This window comes from Fukomys damarensis, unplaced genomic scaffold, assembly GCF_012274545.1.
Source record: "Fukomys damarensis isolate Sample0158 unplaced genomic scaffold, DMR_v1.0_HiC HiC_scaffold_34, whole genome shotgun sequence".
NCBI classification, from domain to species: domain Eukaryota; kingdom Metazoa; phylum Chordata; class Mammalia; order Rodentia; family Bathyergidae; genus Fukomys; species Fukomys damarensis.
The window spans coordinates 13441141-13457677 of NW_022900946.1; the positions used below are offsets into that span (position 1 = coordinate 13441141).

Genomic DNA, 16537 nt, shown 5'->3' on the forward strand with positions numbered 1-16537 from the left:
CCTTGCTGGGTGACCCCAGGCAGCTCTCTCAGCCTCTCTGGTCTTTCCTTGTTTCTTATACTTTGTAAAGAGGATCAGAGGCCTGTGTGTTCATTGCTGCATCTCTACTACTGATCACGGTGTCTGGCTCATATGAGGAGTTCGATAAGCATTTTCCGAAGCAATGAAAGAAGAGGCAGATTTTAAGGCAACAAGATACTTACGTGTGTAATCACCTAACAGGAAAAATGCAAAAAATCTCATAACAACAAGTACTGACAAAGACAGAGGAAATGCACTGCTGATTTTGCAAACTAGCTGGGGGAAGGGGAATGGACCAGGCCCACTGAACAGGTCGAGAAACTGAGACTCAGAACGGCCCAGGGTCATGAGGAAGATGACTGAGGCCCTGATGCCTGAATACTCCTGAATCTGGATTCCCTGGACACCAGGATAATAACAATTCTCCCCTGCAGTTTGTGTGCGGAGTCAGGGAGGACGGGTCTGGTTCAAATAACCACCCTGGTGTGCGATACGTGAGCATCCCTGGGTGCCCGTCTGGGTGACGGCGTGTTAGATGAGTTCCCACGTGACGAAGTCCTCCCCTGCCCTACATGGCCCTGGTAGCCAGGCAGCCTCTGGAGGAGCAGAGATTCCCCCGCTGCTTTGGGAGCTCAGGTTTTCAGTTTCTCTTTCCAGCTTAGTGATCCCCTGCTGGGAAAGCAGCCCTCCTTTAGGACATCATTGTGAAAGTCCTCTGGGCCTTCAGGCTCTTGGGCCCTTCTTTCCTGGTAATCCCTAGGCCTGCCAGGTTCCTGTACAACCTTGACCTTGCACCTGGGAGCCTGAGCCTTCAGCTAAGGGTGAGAGTTCTGTTTTTGCTGATCTGGGTATACATATGTCACTTCTGCAGTGTGTGGCCTGGGGCCGGTCTCTTAGCTCCGCAGTGCCTCAGACCCCCTCCTTCCCACGCCTTCGCTCTGTGGGGACAGGAGGGACAAGGGTGTATATGATCCCCTGACAGCGACCTTTAGGCCGGGAACAATGGGCCGCAGTGTACCTGCATCGGCCCTCACTCCTGTCCCCACACCAGTGTGCAGAATGTTTAACTGGGGGCCTTCTTTTTTTTTGGCAGCAAAAGAGATCAAAGGCAGGACCTTGTGCATGCTAGGCAAGCGCTTTAATGCTGAGCTACAGCATCAGGTTTTGCATTTTAAAATATGAAAGTTTCATACCCCATTTCATTCTGCCGCTGAAGCTGTTGGGGTCGGGGGGAGCCTGGAAAGCATAGGACGTGTGAACGGAGAAAGGGCCCTGGGAAAACAGGAAGGCTCCACACAGAGCGTGCACCGCAGCGATGGCACTACGGTTGGTTACTTGTGACAAAGTTAACACAGCGGTAGGGAAATTGGGTACGGCGCCTTGAACTGGATTCCTGGAAAAACACAAAACGAAAACCGGCATCATGGAAAAAATTGGTGAAACCCAAACAAAGTCCAGTGTTTGGCAAACAGTAATGTTCCGATGCTAATCTCTTAGTTACGACAAATGTGACGTGTAAAGTGCTGTGATGCCAGCCTTGGGGAAAGTGGCGAGAGGCATAAAGGACTTCCTGGGCCAACCGCATCTTCTCCCAGAAGAAAAACTTCATTAAAGAAAAAGTAAGCCGGGTGAGATGGCGCACACCTGTAATCCCAGCACTCGGGAGGCTGAGGCAGGAGGATCGCTGTGAGTGAGGCCCCCCTTTGGGGAAAGTGGCGAGAGGCATAAAGGACTTCCTGGGCCAACCGCATCTTCTCCCAGAAGAAAAACTTCATTAAAGAAAAAGTAAGCCGGGTGAGATGGCGCACACCTGTAATCCCAGCACTCGGGAGGCTGAGGCAGGAGGATCGCTGTGAGTTTGAGGCCACCCTGGGATACACAGTGAGACCATCTCCAAATAAATACAAATGAATACATCAAATTAACTAAATAAATGGAGAAAGAAACCAAATTTTAAAGATACCTTCACGGAGGGAAGCCTGGCACATGGCAGGTGGCAAATCTGGGGCAAACTTTTACATCTTTTCCCTAAAGAAAAAGTTTATTGAAGAAGAAAATATAGACCTGTAACCTCAGAACTCTGCAAGGCTGAGGCAGGAGGATGTACGTTCCAGCCCACCCTGGGTAATTTAGCAAATTAGTGAGACCCTATCTCCAATAAAAAACAATTATTACTGGGTTCAATTCCCAGTAGCACACAGGCACAAGGGGTGCTTAGGGACTGCGATGGGTATTCTTATTTTCCACACACACTCGGCTGTGTGTTGGCCTTGCCCAGTGAATGTTCCGGTAATACACAGGTGAGCAAAGTGGAAAGCGAGACCGTGCCCCTTGTTCAGACAACGTACTGCATTCCAGGCTTAGCCCGGCACATCTGACATTTCTAAGATTCTGACAAACACAGAGAACACCCCGACGTCGGTGACCCGCAGTCCCTGTCACTCCGCAGGTCCCCTGCAGACCGCATGCTGCCTGAGGATGGCCGAACGATCACCAGCCACTTCCCCCAGGAGGGCCCTGAGTTATTTCCAGTTTTCCCACACTAGCTCTGTCCTGGTCGCTCCTACACGAGCGTGGGGAGCGTCTGGGGGACAAACGGGGCCGTGGGCGTGAGGGCAAAGGAAAACACTGTCTGTCACCTTACTAGAAAGATGTCCTCTTGTCACCTGAGCCCTAACTGGCACCCACACTCTTCCTGCAGGCCCAGCGAGCACACATCCCGACCCCTGGCTTCGCCCCTCTGGTGATGTCACCGCTGGACCAAGGTGGCCAGGGGGTGGCTACTGTGACATCACAGGGCAGGGCTGGGATGGGCCAGCCCGGTCCTCGGGGGACAGTCTGGACGGCTCATGGCATTTGGCCTGTGGGAGGGGGAGGCACCGCTGAGCCAGGCAGTGTTTCTCGGCCGGACAGCCTCGGGGAGAGGCTACGAGTCATTTTAAAAGTCATGACGTGATCCCAGGGCCTCAGACTGGGAAATGACAGTAAGAGGCAGCGACCCTCTGGCTTTCGCTCATTTGTGCACCGGACACTTGGGGCCCTTTCCACGCTGCTCCTTGTTCCTAGCGCACCGTCCTGATCCACGGGACTTCCCACGGCAGGGGAGGGAGGCGGCGGTAATACAAATACCAGTCAGGGGCCAGCGCAGCGTGAATCAGGGCAAGCGCCTGCCACTCATTCCGGACACGACTGAGGCGCAGAGCAGGGCAACGTCTGCTTCCTCTGCCCAGACTCAATCCTGCTGGGCAGCCACCCCACCCTTCTCCCCCCGCAGGCTTCCCCCGTACCCGCTGTCCCCGTAGCCTGCCGGCCAGAGGGTGCTGCATCAGCGGCAGCTCACACGTCCTCGGCGTGGCCTCCCCACCCCTGGTGGCACCAGTCCTCCACCGGCCCTTCCGCCCCTCCCGGAGTAGCGGGCACGTACGCCGGAGCCCTACACCACGGCCACGTGACCAGCGGCGGGGAACGGAAGTACAGTGTGTCACTTGAGGGTCAGGGTGGCCTTTAGGGGTGCTCCTCTACCCCGTGCCTCTGCTGGGATGTGGCTCTGCAGGACACCCTGAAAACCACGGTCCCTGCACAGCAACATGCGACAGAGCTGTGGCTCCCTCCCCACCAGGGGACACAGAGGCTGGCACGCCCAGCTCACACCCACTCTGCCCTCATCTCAAAAGTCACCCCCAAAGCAGTCATTCTTTGTCCCATCAACCCATTCTTTCAGTGTGAGTGTGAGTGTGAGTGTGAGTGTGTGTGAGTGTGTGGTACGGGGGAGTGAACCTAGAACTTTGCGCTGAGCACCTTCCCAGCCCTTTCTACTTTTAGAGATAAGGTCTCCCTAAGTTCCCCAAACGTGTGAACCTCCTCCCGCAGCCTCCTGAGTAGCTGAAATTATAGGCACGCCCACCGTGCCTAGCACATGGTTCAATTCTACGCATTTTAAAAACCTTGCGCACATTTCCAAGTATCATTATGGGTTTCCTGCCCGACTACAATGGGAACTCCTGCGGGCAGGGCTGCTCACCGCTCCAGCACCTGTGCCAACAGTGGCACCTGGCCTACAGCAGGCACTGGCAACCCAGCCACGTGCCTCAGAGTGCTGGCTCCAGGAAGAGTGGAGTCCACCTAGGGGCTCTGTGGCTCCTCCTCCTCTGAGATCTCCTGGGCTTTTCAAGAGCATCGTGCGGGAGGGGTAGGGATAATTCCGGCTGATCTAGACAGGAGCTGAGGAAGGAACACGGCAGCCTGATGTGAGCCGGTGCGGCCCTCAGCCCCTCTGGGCTTCAGCCACACCACGAGGCGGAAGGCGGGCCTGCTGCCTCTCCGGGAGTCCAGCCTGGGGTCCACCCTTCTCCTTCCTCAGAACCCTGCCCTACCCGAGGCTCAGCCAGCTCTGGCAAGAGGAGACGGTCCTCAGGGAGGGGGCCGACAAACACTTAGCAGGCAGTGCCCCTTCACCCCACTCTTCCCCTTCCTCTTGCTACGTGGACAGCCAGCATGGCCGAGCTCCCAGCGGGCCCAGGCCAGCCCTGTGTACCTTTGTTCCACAACTGGGAACAGCTGAATTAGAAAAAAGACAGCTGCTGCAGGCAGAAGCATCCCTAAGGGTGTGGGGCTTGGCTTAGCAAGCTAACCACAGGCTGCATTCCAGTACCTACTAATCCCCCGGCTGGGAGCAGCCCCGGTCCTGGTCTATGAGGCAACTTGGAGGGTGAAAATCACTTGAAGGCAGAACTGAAAGACAAAAGTAGCCTGGGTCCTTGAGAAGGAATCTCCCAAACCGTTCTGGGGCGGCTTTCCTCCTCTCTTTGCATTTTTTTAAATCATTTATTCTGAAATGACTTCAAAGATTCAGAACAGTTTCAAAAGCCATACAAACAATTCCCCTTCACCCAGACTGGTCATTTGGTGCCATTCCCAGCCACCTGCTCTGCCATCCTCTCCCCTCCTCCCACTGTTTCAGAATCACCGCACAGCAGTTGGGAAAGTCATCCACCCCTCCCCTGACGTCCAGCACATATCATGACCTGTGCTTCTAAAGGAAAACGTGAAATTGTCTTCACACTACTGCTTTTGCTGTTCTATCGTAACTTGCAATTATTATTATTATTTTTTGTTTTGAGACGGTCTGTGTAGCTCAGGCTGGCCTTGAACTTGTGGCGACCCTCCTGCCTCAGCCTCCCAAGTGCCAGGATTACAGATGTGCGCCACCACACAGTCCTTTCAAATTTCAACCGCTACCCTCCAAAACACTCTGCCTGGTGACATTCAGACCACCACCATTCTGCCTGGAAGGAAACCCAGCACTGCGACCAGGCCCACCCCACACACACTTCACTGAGAGTCATACTCAACCGTGACACAGAGGCCCCCATGCGCCAAGGCTGCGCCACCCCTCGCATGCCCATATTTGGACGTGGCCCTGGCCCTGCCCTGTGAGGTCCTGGCCTCTTTGACCTCACAATGTCCTGGGGTCTATAAGAGGCCCAGGGCTCGCCCTGCCTCAGAGCCCACGAAGTTCCACCTCCTCACAGGTTGGCTGGCTCAGCTGAGGCGCCCCCTGCTCTGAGCCAAGTCCGGGCCGAGTCCGCCTCGAGCCATGGCCAGACACAGATGCTGCCGCAGCCCAAGCCGGAGCAGATGCCGCCGCCGCAGACCCAGATGCCAGAGACGGAGGAGGCCCTCCCACCGCAGAGGAAGTAAGGGGAAGGCCAGAGCCGGGTGGGGCGCAGTGGGGCCGGTGCATCCTCTCAGCCATCTTCTCTAGGGTGCGGCCGCCGCAGGTACACACGGAGGTACAGGAGATTCTAACTGCGGGGAGCAAGTCACTGAACTCCTGCGGAGACTTGACCAGACCTCAGGACCTCTCGCCACCTCTTGACAATGCCACCTTGCACTGAAACAGGAGCCTGCTAAGGAACAATGCCGCCTGTCAATAAATGTTAAAGTCATCCCACTCAGGCCTCTTCTTGTCCTCTATGGCTGGGTACAGGGCCGGGCGGACGCGGAAGGGCTCGGGGATGGGGCACAGAAAGGGTGCTGGGAAGGGGGACACGAGTGACGCTTGTCACAGGGATTCTGCGCAAAGCTCAGTGACCTGACACGAGGGACATCTGCTGCCCGAGCTTCCTACGTCTCCGACCCCTAGAGCTGGTCCTCACATCCGAGGGCCACTGTCCCGCCACACGGGGCTGCTGCAGGATCAGAGGGCTGTCAGGGCTTCCTTCCCCCAAGGGTACGCGAGGGTCCCTGGAGCCAGTTCATCTGCTGGCCCCCGGCGGGCCACACAGCTTTAATTCAAAGCTGACATCTGGGCACTCCCTTCGGTTACACAGGGAACAAGTCGGTCGCCATCAGCATCGTGAAGTTCAAGGTTTCCCTCCATTCACCCCAAACTGTTAAGTTTGTGTCTCCATCTGAGAGCAGTGGCCCCAAGTACCTGCAGGAAGTTATACATGGCGCCCGAGACTCCATTTTCAAGGTTTCCCTCCATTCACCCCAAACTGTTAAGTTTGTGTCTCCATCTGAGAGCAGTGGCCACTTGGCCAGGCAGAGGGGAGCTGCCCTGCCCATTCAGTCCCCAAGTACCTGCAGGAAGTTATACATGGCGCCCGAGACTCCAACTCACCCGAATGAGCCGCCTGAACCAATGCCCTTTGCGCAGGGCGCTGTCTGCAGCCTGGAGGACCCGGCGGACGCTGGGTATGCAGCACAAGACTGTTGGAACCAGACGCAAGAAATCCTAGTAGAACTCCGCAGGGTTCCGTGTTGTCTGGTCCCCGCCTGTTCTCAGTCTCTGCCCCATCTCAGCCCCAACCAGGCTGAGACCTTTCCCATGTTGGAGTAGGACACACTGGGCCCTGCCCGCCTCGGGACCTTCGCACTTGGGCCCATGGACCCAGGAACGGGCTAGGAAGGCCTAATCTCAGATCTCACACAGAACCTGTGTCACAGTCACTTCCTGGCACTGGAGCAAGCCAGGGATTTCATCAGGGCTCCGTCAGAGCTCTGGGGCCACCTCCTAAAAGGGATCAGGCCGACCGAGCACCAGGCCTTCGGTCCTCGGCAGCCCCTCGAGGCGGGTGTCAGCACCCTGTGTCCCCAGGTGAGCACCGGCCCCCACGGAGGCTTGACTCTTGGGACTCCCCACACTCCAACAAGGACAGCAAGCCTCTTTTGGGGGGATTCGCTTTTCTTTATTTTGACCATATCTCTACTCATGGAGATGCGAACCTAGCTGGACGTTCATATTTTTATCAATTGCCTGAGGAGAGACCGAGCCCCTTAGGAAGTTCCTTTGTCCTCAGAGGGAGCAGCGTTTAAATTCAGGAATAGCAGTGCCACCCTTCACTCCTGCAAGGTCCCAGGGCTAAGCCTGCTTCCTCTCCTATGGCCACTTTGACAAATCATCACACACTCCGCAGCTAAAGCCAACAGGAGGTTATTATGTCACGGTTCTGCATGTCAGAGGTCCAAACGGGTCTAATGGGGCCGAAATCGAGGTGTCGTGGGGTTCTGGGTCCGAACCTGCTTTCTGGCCTCTCCAACACCTCGCGAGCTGTCTGCAAGGCCAGCAGCACAGCCTCGCTGGCCTCTTCCTGCGCTCCTCCCGCTCCCCACTAAGGGCCTTTGTGATTGCAGGGACCCCGCCGAGTGATGAGGCCACTCCCCATCTGAAGACTCAGCCATGCCGCAAAGTCCTCTCTGCACAGGGCAGGTCAGGGATCACGATGGGGTGCCGCTGGGGAGGGCGCTGTTCTGTCACCGCGTGCCCCCTTCCCTCCCAGCAAGACCACATGCCCTCTGCCCTCCCCCAGAGGGAAACTAGGGCTTCAGCTTCCATGACTCTGCTTCCGGTCTTCGGTGGCTCACCAAGCACAAATGCTACTCAGTGTGCCCAGGCACGAAGCCACCCCCAACACTGGGACTGTGAGGCACGAGAGTCTGCCATGACACAGCACCAAGGAAGTGGGGAAGCTTCCAGAATGGCCGCCTATGAATTCCCGCCGCTCAGCGGGATGAGGGTTGGGTGTGGAGAAGAAGCAGCTTCTTTCTCAGGACCGGGGACACATTTCCGGGCAGGGCCAGGCCTCTGTGCCGGGACAGCAGCCCCTGCCCTGCGCTGCCCTCACAGAGGGTCCTGGGCGGACAGGGGACAATCATGGGCTGGGCGGCCGGGTCACAGTTGGGGCCCCCTTTATATATGAGCCCCGAGCACCCCACCAACCAGACCAACCAACAGCAAGGGCAGGCGGGCGAGCCCCAGCCCTCCCCCCAGGCCAGCTGCAGCCTCAGCCCGGAGCCACCCCTCTCCCCAGCTCCTGGCACAATGGTCCGCTGCTACACGAGGAGCCGCAGTGGGCGCCCGCTCCAGGTGCACAGCCTGAAGTCTGGCGAGGGCCAAGAGCAGGAGCAGAGGCTGAACCCAGAGCAGGAGGAGGCCTGCGGGAGGACACACAGAGGCCGCCAATGCAGGGGCAGGTGCTGCTCTCAGAGGAGGCTGTACGGGATCCATGGACGGCGGAGGCGGCGCCAGTCCTGCGGAAGGCGCAGGAGATGCACCTGTAGGAGGCCACGTCGCCGAGGTCTGCCCGAACCCTGCCCAAACCCTGCCCCACCAACCCCAGACACTGCACCTGTGCTGAATGAAGCACAGCAGAGCAGGAGGGAGGCTGGGATCCCACTGTCTGACCCTAAACCTCATCCCTTCCCAGACCCTACAAATGGCTTCAAATCAACTTTTCCTCCCAAAAGGCTGCAGAAGACGGAGGACAAGTTATAGGAGGTACCACTAAACCTTCCCAGGCCCTGCCGGGGTTATGGAAAAGTCACCTGCCCAAGGAACAGCAGGAGAGGCTGTAACACCCCTCCCATGTTGATACCTTAACCCTGAGTTACCAAGGAGCCCACAAGATCTGAGTAATGAGCACAGTCACATGCCAAATAAAGCTTGACAAAGACCTCAATGGCGGCTGGGTCTCCTTTGTGTGGACGGGCCTCCTGGTGGGCTAGACGAAGCCCTTTCCGGGCCTGGGTGCACGCGCTCCCAGGCAGTGGCTCATCACTTGTCCCGGTGCCTGATCTCAATGGATTTCTACCACTCAGAATGACCAACTCTTCCCACACCGTCCTGTGCGAAACCACGTGCAGACACAGGCACCACTGCCAAAGGACACTCCGTGACGCCCTGAGAAGCATCCCCCAAAGCTTAGGAACTGCTGTCTTTCCAACATTCCAAAGGACACTCCGTGACGCCCTGAGAAGCATCCCCCAAAGCTTAGGAACTGCTGTCTTTCCAGATGTTGGAGGTCCACACTCTCAGGAGCGCTGGGGAGAGCAGGGTGTCCTGCAAACTGAGCACGCAGCAACACCCTGGTCCTACAAGGGTTCTTTTGTTATACGTGGCGCAAGGGAAGGTGTAGGCAGGGCCAAGAAACCCACTACTTCTGGTCCTGCCAGAAGGCTCCCTCGTGCCCCTGGCCCAAGGCAATCACCACTCTGACCTCACCTTCATAAACTATCAGCAGCTCTCTGCTGGGCATTTCTGGGACACTCTAGCCCCTAGTCTCATTCCAGCAGATGAGGCTGATAGGCGGGGGGAGCGCTGTGGCCAAGTTCAGCCAAGGTCAGCTGATGGGTAGCTGAGAGGAGTGGGCCCCAGGAGCCCTTTGTGATGTCAGCACCCTGTGCCGCACCCTCGAAGCCCTGTGCTCCTCCCAGCCACCTCCCCTCCTAGTCTGGAGAGAGCCTCGGAGAGCAATGGGTTCCCGCTGCACCAAGCTCCGCACAGGCCACGGCACGGGCCACGGCACGGGCCACAGCAGGGGCCACGAATCAACTATGAAGAAGCTGCTGGCCTGTGTGAGTCAGGATAACTTCTGCCTGTCATCAGAGGAGGAGGAGGGGGAGGAAGAGGAAGAGGAGGAAGAAGAGGAGGAGGAGCAGCTCCCGGTGAAGAGCAAACTGCTGCTGATGGAGCCCGAGCAGGAGGAGAGCACTGAGGACAAGCCCGAGATCCAGCAGGGCCCTGAGCCCCAGCAGACGCACTCCTGACGCTGGACGGCAGCCCAGTGAGGGGTGCTGACGCCATTCCAGACAGAGCTTTCAGAAAACAGTCAATAAAAAGTCCCCAAGGAACCCTCCTCTCAGGTGTCCCTTCCATAGGTACCAGCAGCGTGTGCGTGTGTACCTGCTCGGGTGTGGGGCTGCAGGCGTGGGGACAGTGGCCTTGTTTCTGATCCTCCCTGCTTCAGGGGGTGGACGGTGGGTAGCCTGGCCTAGAAAGTTGTCTCGAGGCTAGGAAGGGACAGAGAGAAGTAGGGATGGAAAGGCAGTAAAACACAGTGAGGAGGGATCAGCTCCGGTTTTCTATAGCACAGCAGGGTAACTACTTGTCAAAGCAACTTATGTTACACTGAGAGATGCCTAGAGAACGAGAATACCCAACTCCCAACATAAGAATGCTCAAAGTTGAAGACACGGAAACGCTGATCAGTTTGTATCAAATTACGTAACACTGTACAAATATTGTGCCTCAACAAAAAAAATCACTAAAGTGCACACACACACAGAGTCATCTCTCCAGGTGGGGGTCCCTCTGCAGATTCGGGTACAGCACCCAGGGACCCCCTCGGCTGCTCCGAGCACAGACAATGGCGTCTTGAAGAGCAATGGCTAGGGGAGGGCAGCACGCCTGGGTTCCAGCTTCTTTTCTGCTGCCCAACACCTCGAGCAAATCACTGCTTCTGAGGCTCCACCTGCCCCCTCCTGCTTGCACGAAGCCAGCTGCCTCCCATGGCCAAGGCTGGGACATAAACGAGGATGCCAGGAGGACCTGGCCTGGCACGACAGGCATGGTCACGGGGCACCTGGAAGAGGCCTGGCTCCTCCTAAACTGGTTCTCCTGCCACCCTCACACATGGGAGTTCTCTCTGCCCACACAGAGGCTCCATCCTGCCTCCCTCCCACCGGTCCACTGGCTGCAGGGACACCAAGAAGCTGCCAACATCAGCTGTGTACCTGCCCCCGCTCCATTTCCCTCCCATCCAAAGGCAACGGCCGGTGGGGTCTGTGTGTCTCCTCACAGGGCAGTGGGGTGGGGAGTATGTCCAGCGAGCCTCCCGTCTTGGGGGAAGGCTGAGGGCTGGGGGTGGGGCGCACGGGCTGTGGCCTGTGGATGGTGGTGACGGGGGGGGTGGAGGGGCTGTTGTCCCAGGCAACAAGGGACCCTGGCCGGCCGGCCTCATTCTCTGGCCCAAGTTGTGTGAGCCCACCCACCTGCTCACTGGCCGAGCCACGCCAGGCGCCAGGCGGCTGCTGGACAGGGGGCTGGGCGCTGGACAGGTGCTGTGAAAGAGGGGCTGGCCCCCGAGAGCCGGCAGCCACCTCCACTTGAGGGTCGAGAAGTCGGGGGGCAGCAGGGAGGGGTGGGGGCCCAGAAAGACAGCACTGCCCAGCACACTTGCCATGAGAGGCCTGCACAGCTCCACACCAGGCAGCGCCTGACTGCGCGGCACCGCCGGACCCAGACCTCAATGTGGCTCTGCTCCGGATGCAGATGCGCTCTGGGCCTGAGGTGGTTACTCAGCCTCTCTGAGCCTGCTGCCTTGGTAAGACAACCTCTGGGTGCCCCTCGTGGTGCCTTCATCTCAGAGGGCTATGTCGAGTCTGACACTACCAGACACAGAGCTCACATCTGAGAGGTTAAAAGTGTGGAATCAGGGCTTGTGTGGCGGTGCACACCTGTAACCGCAGTACTTAGGAGGCTGAGGCAGGAGTTCAAGGCCAGCCTGGACTACATAGTGAGTTCAAGGCCCCCTTAGACTATATAGGGAAAAAACAAAAAAACAGGCTGTAGTCAAGAGATCCAAAGGGCCCTGCTCCCGACCCTGAGAAGCGTTCTTGTCTCCTCCAGCTCTCAGTGACTGCCGGCTATGGAACAACCTCTCCTGCGCTGTGTGTGGTCTCCTCCTCCTGTCAGTTCTCCATCCCCTGAAGGATACTCCTCAGCAGAAGCAGGGTGCACCCAAGGATGCAGCATGCACTCATCTCAAAACTCTTCAGCCAAAGTACATCTAAAAACCCTTGGTCCAAACAGGGTCACACAATAGGAGTCACACAGACTCCAGGGGTGACCTGAGCACAGATTCGAGGCCACCATTCACCCCACACTGCACGGTCACTGCGGCTCCTGGACAAGACTGCCTGCCCAGTGTCACCAGCACAGTGACCACAAGGGCGATTTCCACCGTAAAGCACTTGACACATTTATTAAGAAACAGCCTCCTATAAAATCCAGCATGGCATACGTACACAATGGGGCAACAAAGTGGGAGGTGGCTTCAGCCTCAGGGAGGAGGAGTGGGGGCCAGACAGGGACCCCAGGAGTACACAAGGGGCCAGTGCCTATGCCTGCGGATGTGGGTGGCTCTGGCTGGATCCCCTGAAGACCAAGTTGGGCGAAGAGCCCCAGGTTCCGGCCAAAGGCCCGGCTTTCCCGAAATGGTGGGGAGTCTGAGCTGGGACAGAAGAAACGGAACTGCACAGTGAGGTTTCATGAGAAGCATCCATGGAGTGAGGAGGTGGGGGGACTCGGGGTCTCCGGGGACCTGGCTGGCATCATAGATTAAGAAGCGTGACAGGGAAGAGGGAAAGATGCCCCTTTGCCACACAAGGAGACCAAGCCCTGGTGACCACGATGACCCGCCTAGATCAGGCATCAGTGCGAACGGGGACTGTGCCCACCCCCGAACCCCTAGACCTGAACCTTGCTGGACGCACACCAGCCGTGCAGTTTCTCGTGTCGTCCAGCTCCTCCGCCAACCCAGCCAATTCCTCGCCCGCTCATCACCCACCTGGGTGGGCACTAAGGGTCCAACTCCCACCCACCACCCACTGACGTCCCCGACGGAAAAGGACAGGTGCAGATAATGCTGAGGGGGCATCTCCGACCCTGAGACGGGCCTGAGTGACTGCTTGACTAGATTGTTTTCCATTTGTTCTTCCAATGCCCCGTGAGGTGGGAAACGGGCTTGAAGAGGTGAGTGCCAGGTCTGGGAATAAGGGGCAGACGTGGTCATGGAATCGAATGCATCAGACCCAGGGGCCAAATGCTTAACCAGCAGGTGGGACAACCTCAGAGTGCTCCTGAAAGCCGCCCCACCCTGGGGCTGAGGGGAAAGGGCAGGGTCTGTCCCTACCAGTCACATCTGTTACCCTTGTGGCCTGTGCCATCACAATCAGCCTGCCTATATAACCAGGAGCTGCGGGCGCCCTGTAAGGCTGGGCCAGCTGGGCAAGCAGGCCCCTCCAGGTGTGGCCTCCAGGGCTAAAGATGCCGAGCCTTCCCACCACCCAGCCCCAGCCCCAGCCCCACAGCTCCTCTCAGCCTCAGAGTCACACCTGCAACCACTGCAACTGCAGCCACCAATGCCAAGACCGCAGCCAGAGTCCACCCAGCCACCAGAGCCCACCTGGCCCCCAGAGCCGGAGCCCCAGTTCCAGCCCCAGTCCACCCCCGCGGCACACAGACTGCCTGGGCACTCCCGCCATGGTCCCATCAGGCCCAGGCTCCACCACAAGGCCTCCATCAAGAGAAAGAAGACCTTGGCAGGGAAGGTAAACAAGGAAAAGGTGACCAAGAGGAGCAAGCGGGGACACAGATCAAAGAGGCGGCGCTCAGGTACTGCTCAGGCAGGTGGGGAGGTTCTGGGCCCAGAGAAACAGGGAGCAGCCCAGCAGGAGCTTCGAGGCACTGAGGTGGAGACCAGTGGCAGAGGAAGCACCGGCAAGGGTGGAGAGAAACCCGGTATAGCTGGTGGGGTGAACGTCCAACACCCCGGTGCCCTGGGTCTTGGGATACATGGGATGGGATGACCGGGAGACAGAGGCTGGGTGGTCAATCGGTCATTAGAAGGTTGGCGAGTAGATGGCTGAGTACAGAAGGGATGGACAATGCACCTGGCGAACGCACTGGGGAAAGTCGCACGGATGCGGTTCACCGTGTGGATGCGACACCCTCGAGGATAAATGCTTGAACTGACGCATGGGTGGGCTGGGCAACTGGTTAGATGGCTGAACCGACTGAATGGAAGGCCTAACACATAGGAGAGAACAATGCTGGATGGATGCCATGAGCGAACTAAGGCACGGGTGGATGAAAAATGGAGGATGGATGGATTCACGTGTTGAAAAGACCTTGATGACAGTCTGAGCCCTGGGTATCAGTGTCCGTGCTCAAGCACAAATGTGTGGTTAAGATTAAAGGATGGAGTTCAGTGACAACAGGAACTGCTTAGCTATTGAAGGCCTCTTTCCCATTCCCCCTAGACCGAAAATACAACTGATGAGACAGCACTTTCTGGCTTGTTCCTGTATCATTTTCACCCAAAGGACAAATGCTATCCCGTGTGGGATGCCTCGATAAAGACCATCTTTCTGCAGGGACACATTGCCATGGTGATTTCTAAGCAACAATGATTAATAAACTTGTACCCAGGAAAGCTATTCTTGAGCTAGCATTTCAATTTCCCTAATAAAGGTGTCACATGTTTTTCATGTCGTTACTGCGTTTGATTTGGTTTGACTTGGTCTTTTGAGACTGGATGTCACTGTAAGTCAGCTTGTCCCATGTAGCCCAGGCTTGGCCTCAAAGTCTCTACAATCCTGCCTCGGCCTCCTCAGGGCTGGGGTTACAGGTGTGCGCCACCACACCTGGCTGGCGTCACATGTTTTAAGGCCTAGTTTGGAAGCACAAAGTAGGGACAAAACAAGAGCCCGGACATCCCTGCAATGGGATCCTAGGAAAGTGTTAACCTGCCAAAAAGCCTCCTTCCTCTCTGGGCCACATCTGGTTGTGAAAAGATCACTAAAGGTAAGATACCTGCTCTTAGAGACAGGGTTTTTCCTTCACCGAACGAGGCAGATGGAGTGGTCACGTGTGGTTCATGGATCCACATTTAACCTTATGTTCCCGGAAGCCACTATTTGGACAAAAGTGGTATAAACACCCACACACATGAGCCATTCGCATCCATTCAGACGCCTGTGCTAACACGTGGACCCTGATGCTCAAACATACATGCTGACGTGCGCACACACACACACACACACTCACAGCACTCACAGCACTCACCCTCCCTCAGACACAATGAGAGGAAAAATGTCAAGCCAGAGACTCATCACTCATTCATCCTTGTGCTCGGTCTGAGGTGTGAGTGAGGTGGGGGCCGGCCCACTGGAAACCCAAATTGAGAAAATGAGAAACACGGTAAATTCAGCCACCGAGGGAGTTTGAGGATTATGAAGGGGACTTATTTTTTAAAATTGGTCCCTGTCTAGAATACAGAGTGATTATACTCACCAAGGGGAGTTGGTACATGCACATAATTTGGCTTTTGAAAATCTCCTTTCCTCCTTCTCCCTCCCTCTCCCTGCACCCTTTAATCCCTCCCCAAATATGTATTTCTGTGTTGTGGTACATAATGGTCACGTTCCTCGCAGGGACTCTGCACATACGAGCAACACACACTTCACAGCTCTGAAGGGCACCTGTCTGGACTCAGGTGGGGTAGAGGAGGTAAGTGAGGTCTGGAAGATAATGAAACACAGCCTGGGCCATCGCTCAAGCACCGCGAGGAAGCCTGGGCCCCAATCCACCGCGGGAAGGAGAACCACGCCTGCTCCCAACCCAGCCACCATCGCTCAAGTGCCGGGAAGGTAGCCACGCGGGTGCCCCTGAACCCCCATAAGTCGTCCCCCCGACCGCACTCTCAGACCTCCTGTGTCAGTCTTTGGACCCACTCTGCAGAGGCAGAGGTGGTCATCAGGGGTATTTTTCTGAGTTCCCAACTTTGAACATCGTTAAAGAAAGGGTGTGGGAAACCTGTATAGAACGTTGTGGAGTTCAACCATTCAGAAGGTTCGGCAACCCATTCTGGGCCTTGCAGACTGAGGTCAATCAGCGTCATGGGGTTCAGCCATCAGCTAACTGAGACCAGGGGTCTTGCATCCTCGCTCTGTCTGAGCCATTAAATGGTAAATACACTATGTTGAAATTTTGTTCACTGCAGACATGTTCTGGACTGCTTCTTGATTTCAATTTAATTCAAATGATTTAAGGGTGATAGACTAGTGACTACCACAGGTGGTCAGTGTCCAAGTTGTGCTTGATCTTACTGTGTTGCTGATTGTATCAGTTGGGATAAAGCATTGCGGATGATTTGATGAGCTGTTTTCTCTGATGTTATGAAGATGAGAATGTCTGTGGGTCGTTAGAGACACAGAATCTAGGGCGCAAATGTATGAGGAAGATTTGGGTGATAACCCACAGATTAAACCAAGGACAGCCCAACAACAAAAATAAAAATGAGAAAACACTTACACAGATCAATCAAGCTCTAGAAAAATTCAAAACAGAGATAATTTCCCAGATAACCATAGAGATAGTTAGCAAAATGGAAGTCACGATTCGAGACTCTAGAGCAGAAACTGACAAAAAAATACATGAGCTCAGGACCAT

General features: G+C 56.3%; 3 protein-coding genes and 1 long non-coding RNA gene across 6 annotated transcripts; all 4 read left to right on the forward strand.

Annotated features, from left to right (window-relative positions):
* The first annotated feature begins 5503 nt into the window (after nucleotides 1-5503).
* On the forward strand, nucleotides 5504-6514 carry LOC104852379. Of its 2 annotated transcripts, none has more exons than XR_004515208.1 (3): nucleotides 5504-5717; nucleotides 5786-6391; nucleotides 6500-6514. It is a non-coding gene; the product is annotated as an uncharacterized LOC104852379 (long non-coding RNA). The 2 variants fall into 2 exon arrangements; XR_777468.3 differs by lacking the exon at nucleotides 6500-6514 and having other exon boundaries at nucleotides 5786-6253; nucleotides 6354-6368.
* Nucleotides 6515-8164: 1650 nt separating this feature from the next.
* Prm2 (protamine 2) lies at nucleotides 8165-8984 on the forward strand. 2 transcript variants are annotated; one of them, XM_010609988.1, is made up of 2 exons: nucleotides 8165-8603; nucleotides 8733-8984. In XM_010609988.1, the coding sequence occupies exons 1-2, from the start codon at nucleotides 8180-8182 to the stop codon at nucleotides 8798-8800; spliced, it is 492 nt and encodes a 163-aa protein (XP_010608290.1). In that variant the 5' UTR covers nucleotides 8165-8179; the 3' UTR covers nucleotides 8801-8984. The 2 variants fall into 2 exon arrangements, with proteins under 2 accessions (XP_010608290.1, XP_010608291.1); XM_010609989.1 differs by having other exon boundaries at nucleotides 8773-8984.
* A 283-nt stretch (nucleotides 8985-9267) lies between these two features.
* Nucleotides 9268-10180, forward strand: Prm3 (protamine 3). The gene has a single exon (XM_010609990.3). The coding sequence runs from the start codon at nucleotides 9778-9780 to the stop codon at nucleotides 10069-10071; it is 294 nt and encodes a 97-aa protein (XP_010608292.1). The 5' UTR covers nucleotides 9268-9777; the 3' UTR covers nucleotides 10072-10180.
* Nucleotides 10181-13268: 3088 nt separating this feature from the next.
* Nucleotides 13269-14523, forward strand: Tnp2 (transition protein 2). The gene is given in 3 exon segments (XM_010609991.3): nucleotides 13269-13541; nucleotides 13544-13699; nucleotides 14347-14523. Coding segments are annotated over 3 exon segments (363 nt in total). The 5' UTR covers nucleotides 13269-13351; the 3' UTR covers nucleotides 14364-14523.
* Nucleotides 14524-16537: the final 2014 nt, after the last annotated feature.

Excerpts from the sequence above, each read along its gene's own strand:
- Prm2 (XM_010609988.1), top strand. The coding sequence starts at position 8,180 with ATGGGCTGGGCGGCCGGGTCACAGTTGGGGCCCCCTTTATATATGAGC. Across the intron at positions 8,604-8,732 it reads TAGGAGGCCACGTCGCCGAG|ACCCTACAAATGGCTTCAAA; the intron begins GTCTGCCCGAAC and ends ATCCCTTCCCAG.
- Prm3 (XM_010609990.3), top strand. The coding sequence starts at position 9,778 with ATGGGTTCCCGCTGCACCAAGCTCCGCACAGGCCACGGCACGGGCCAC.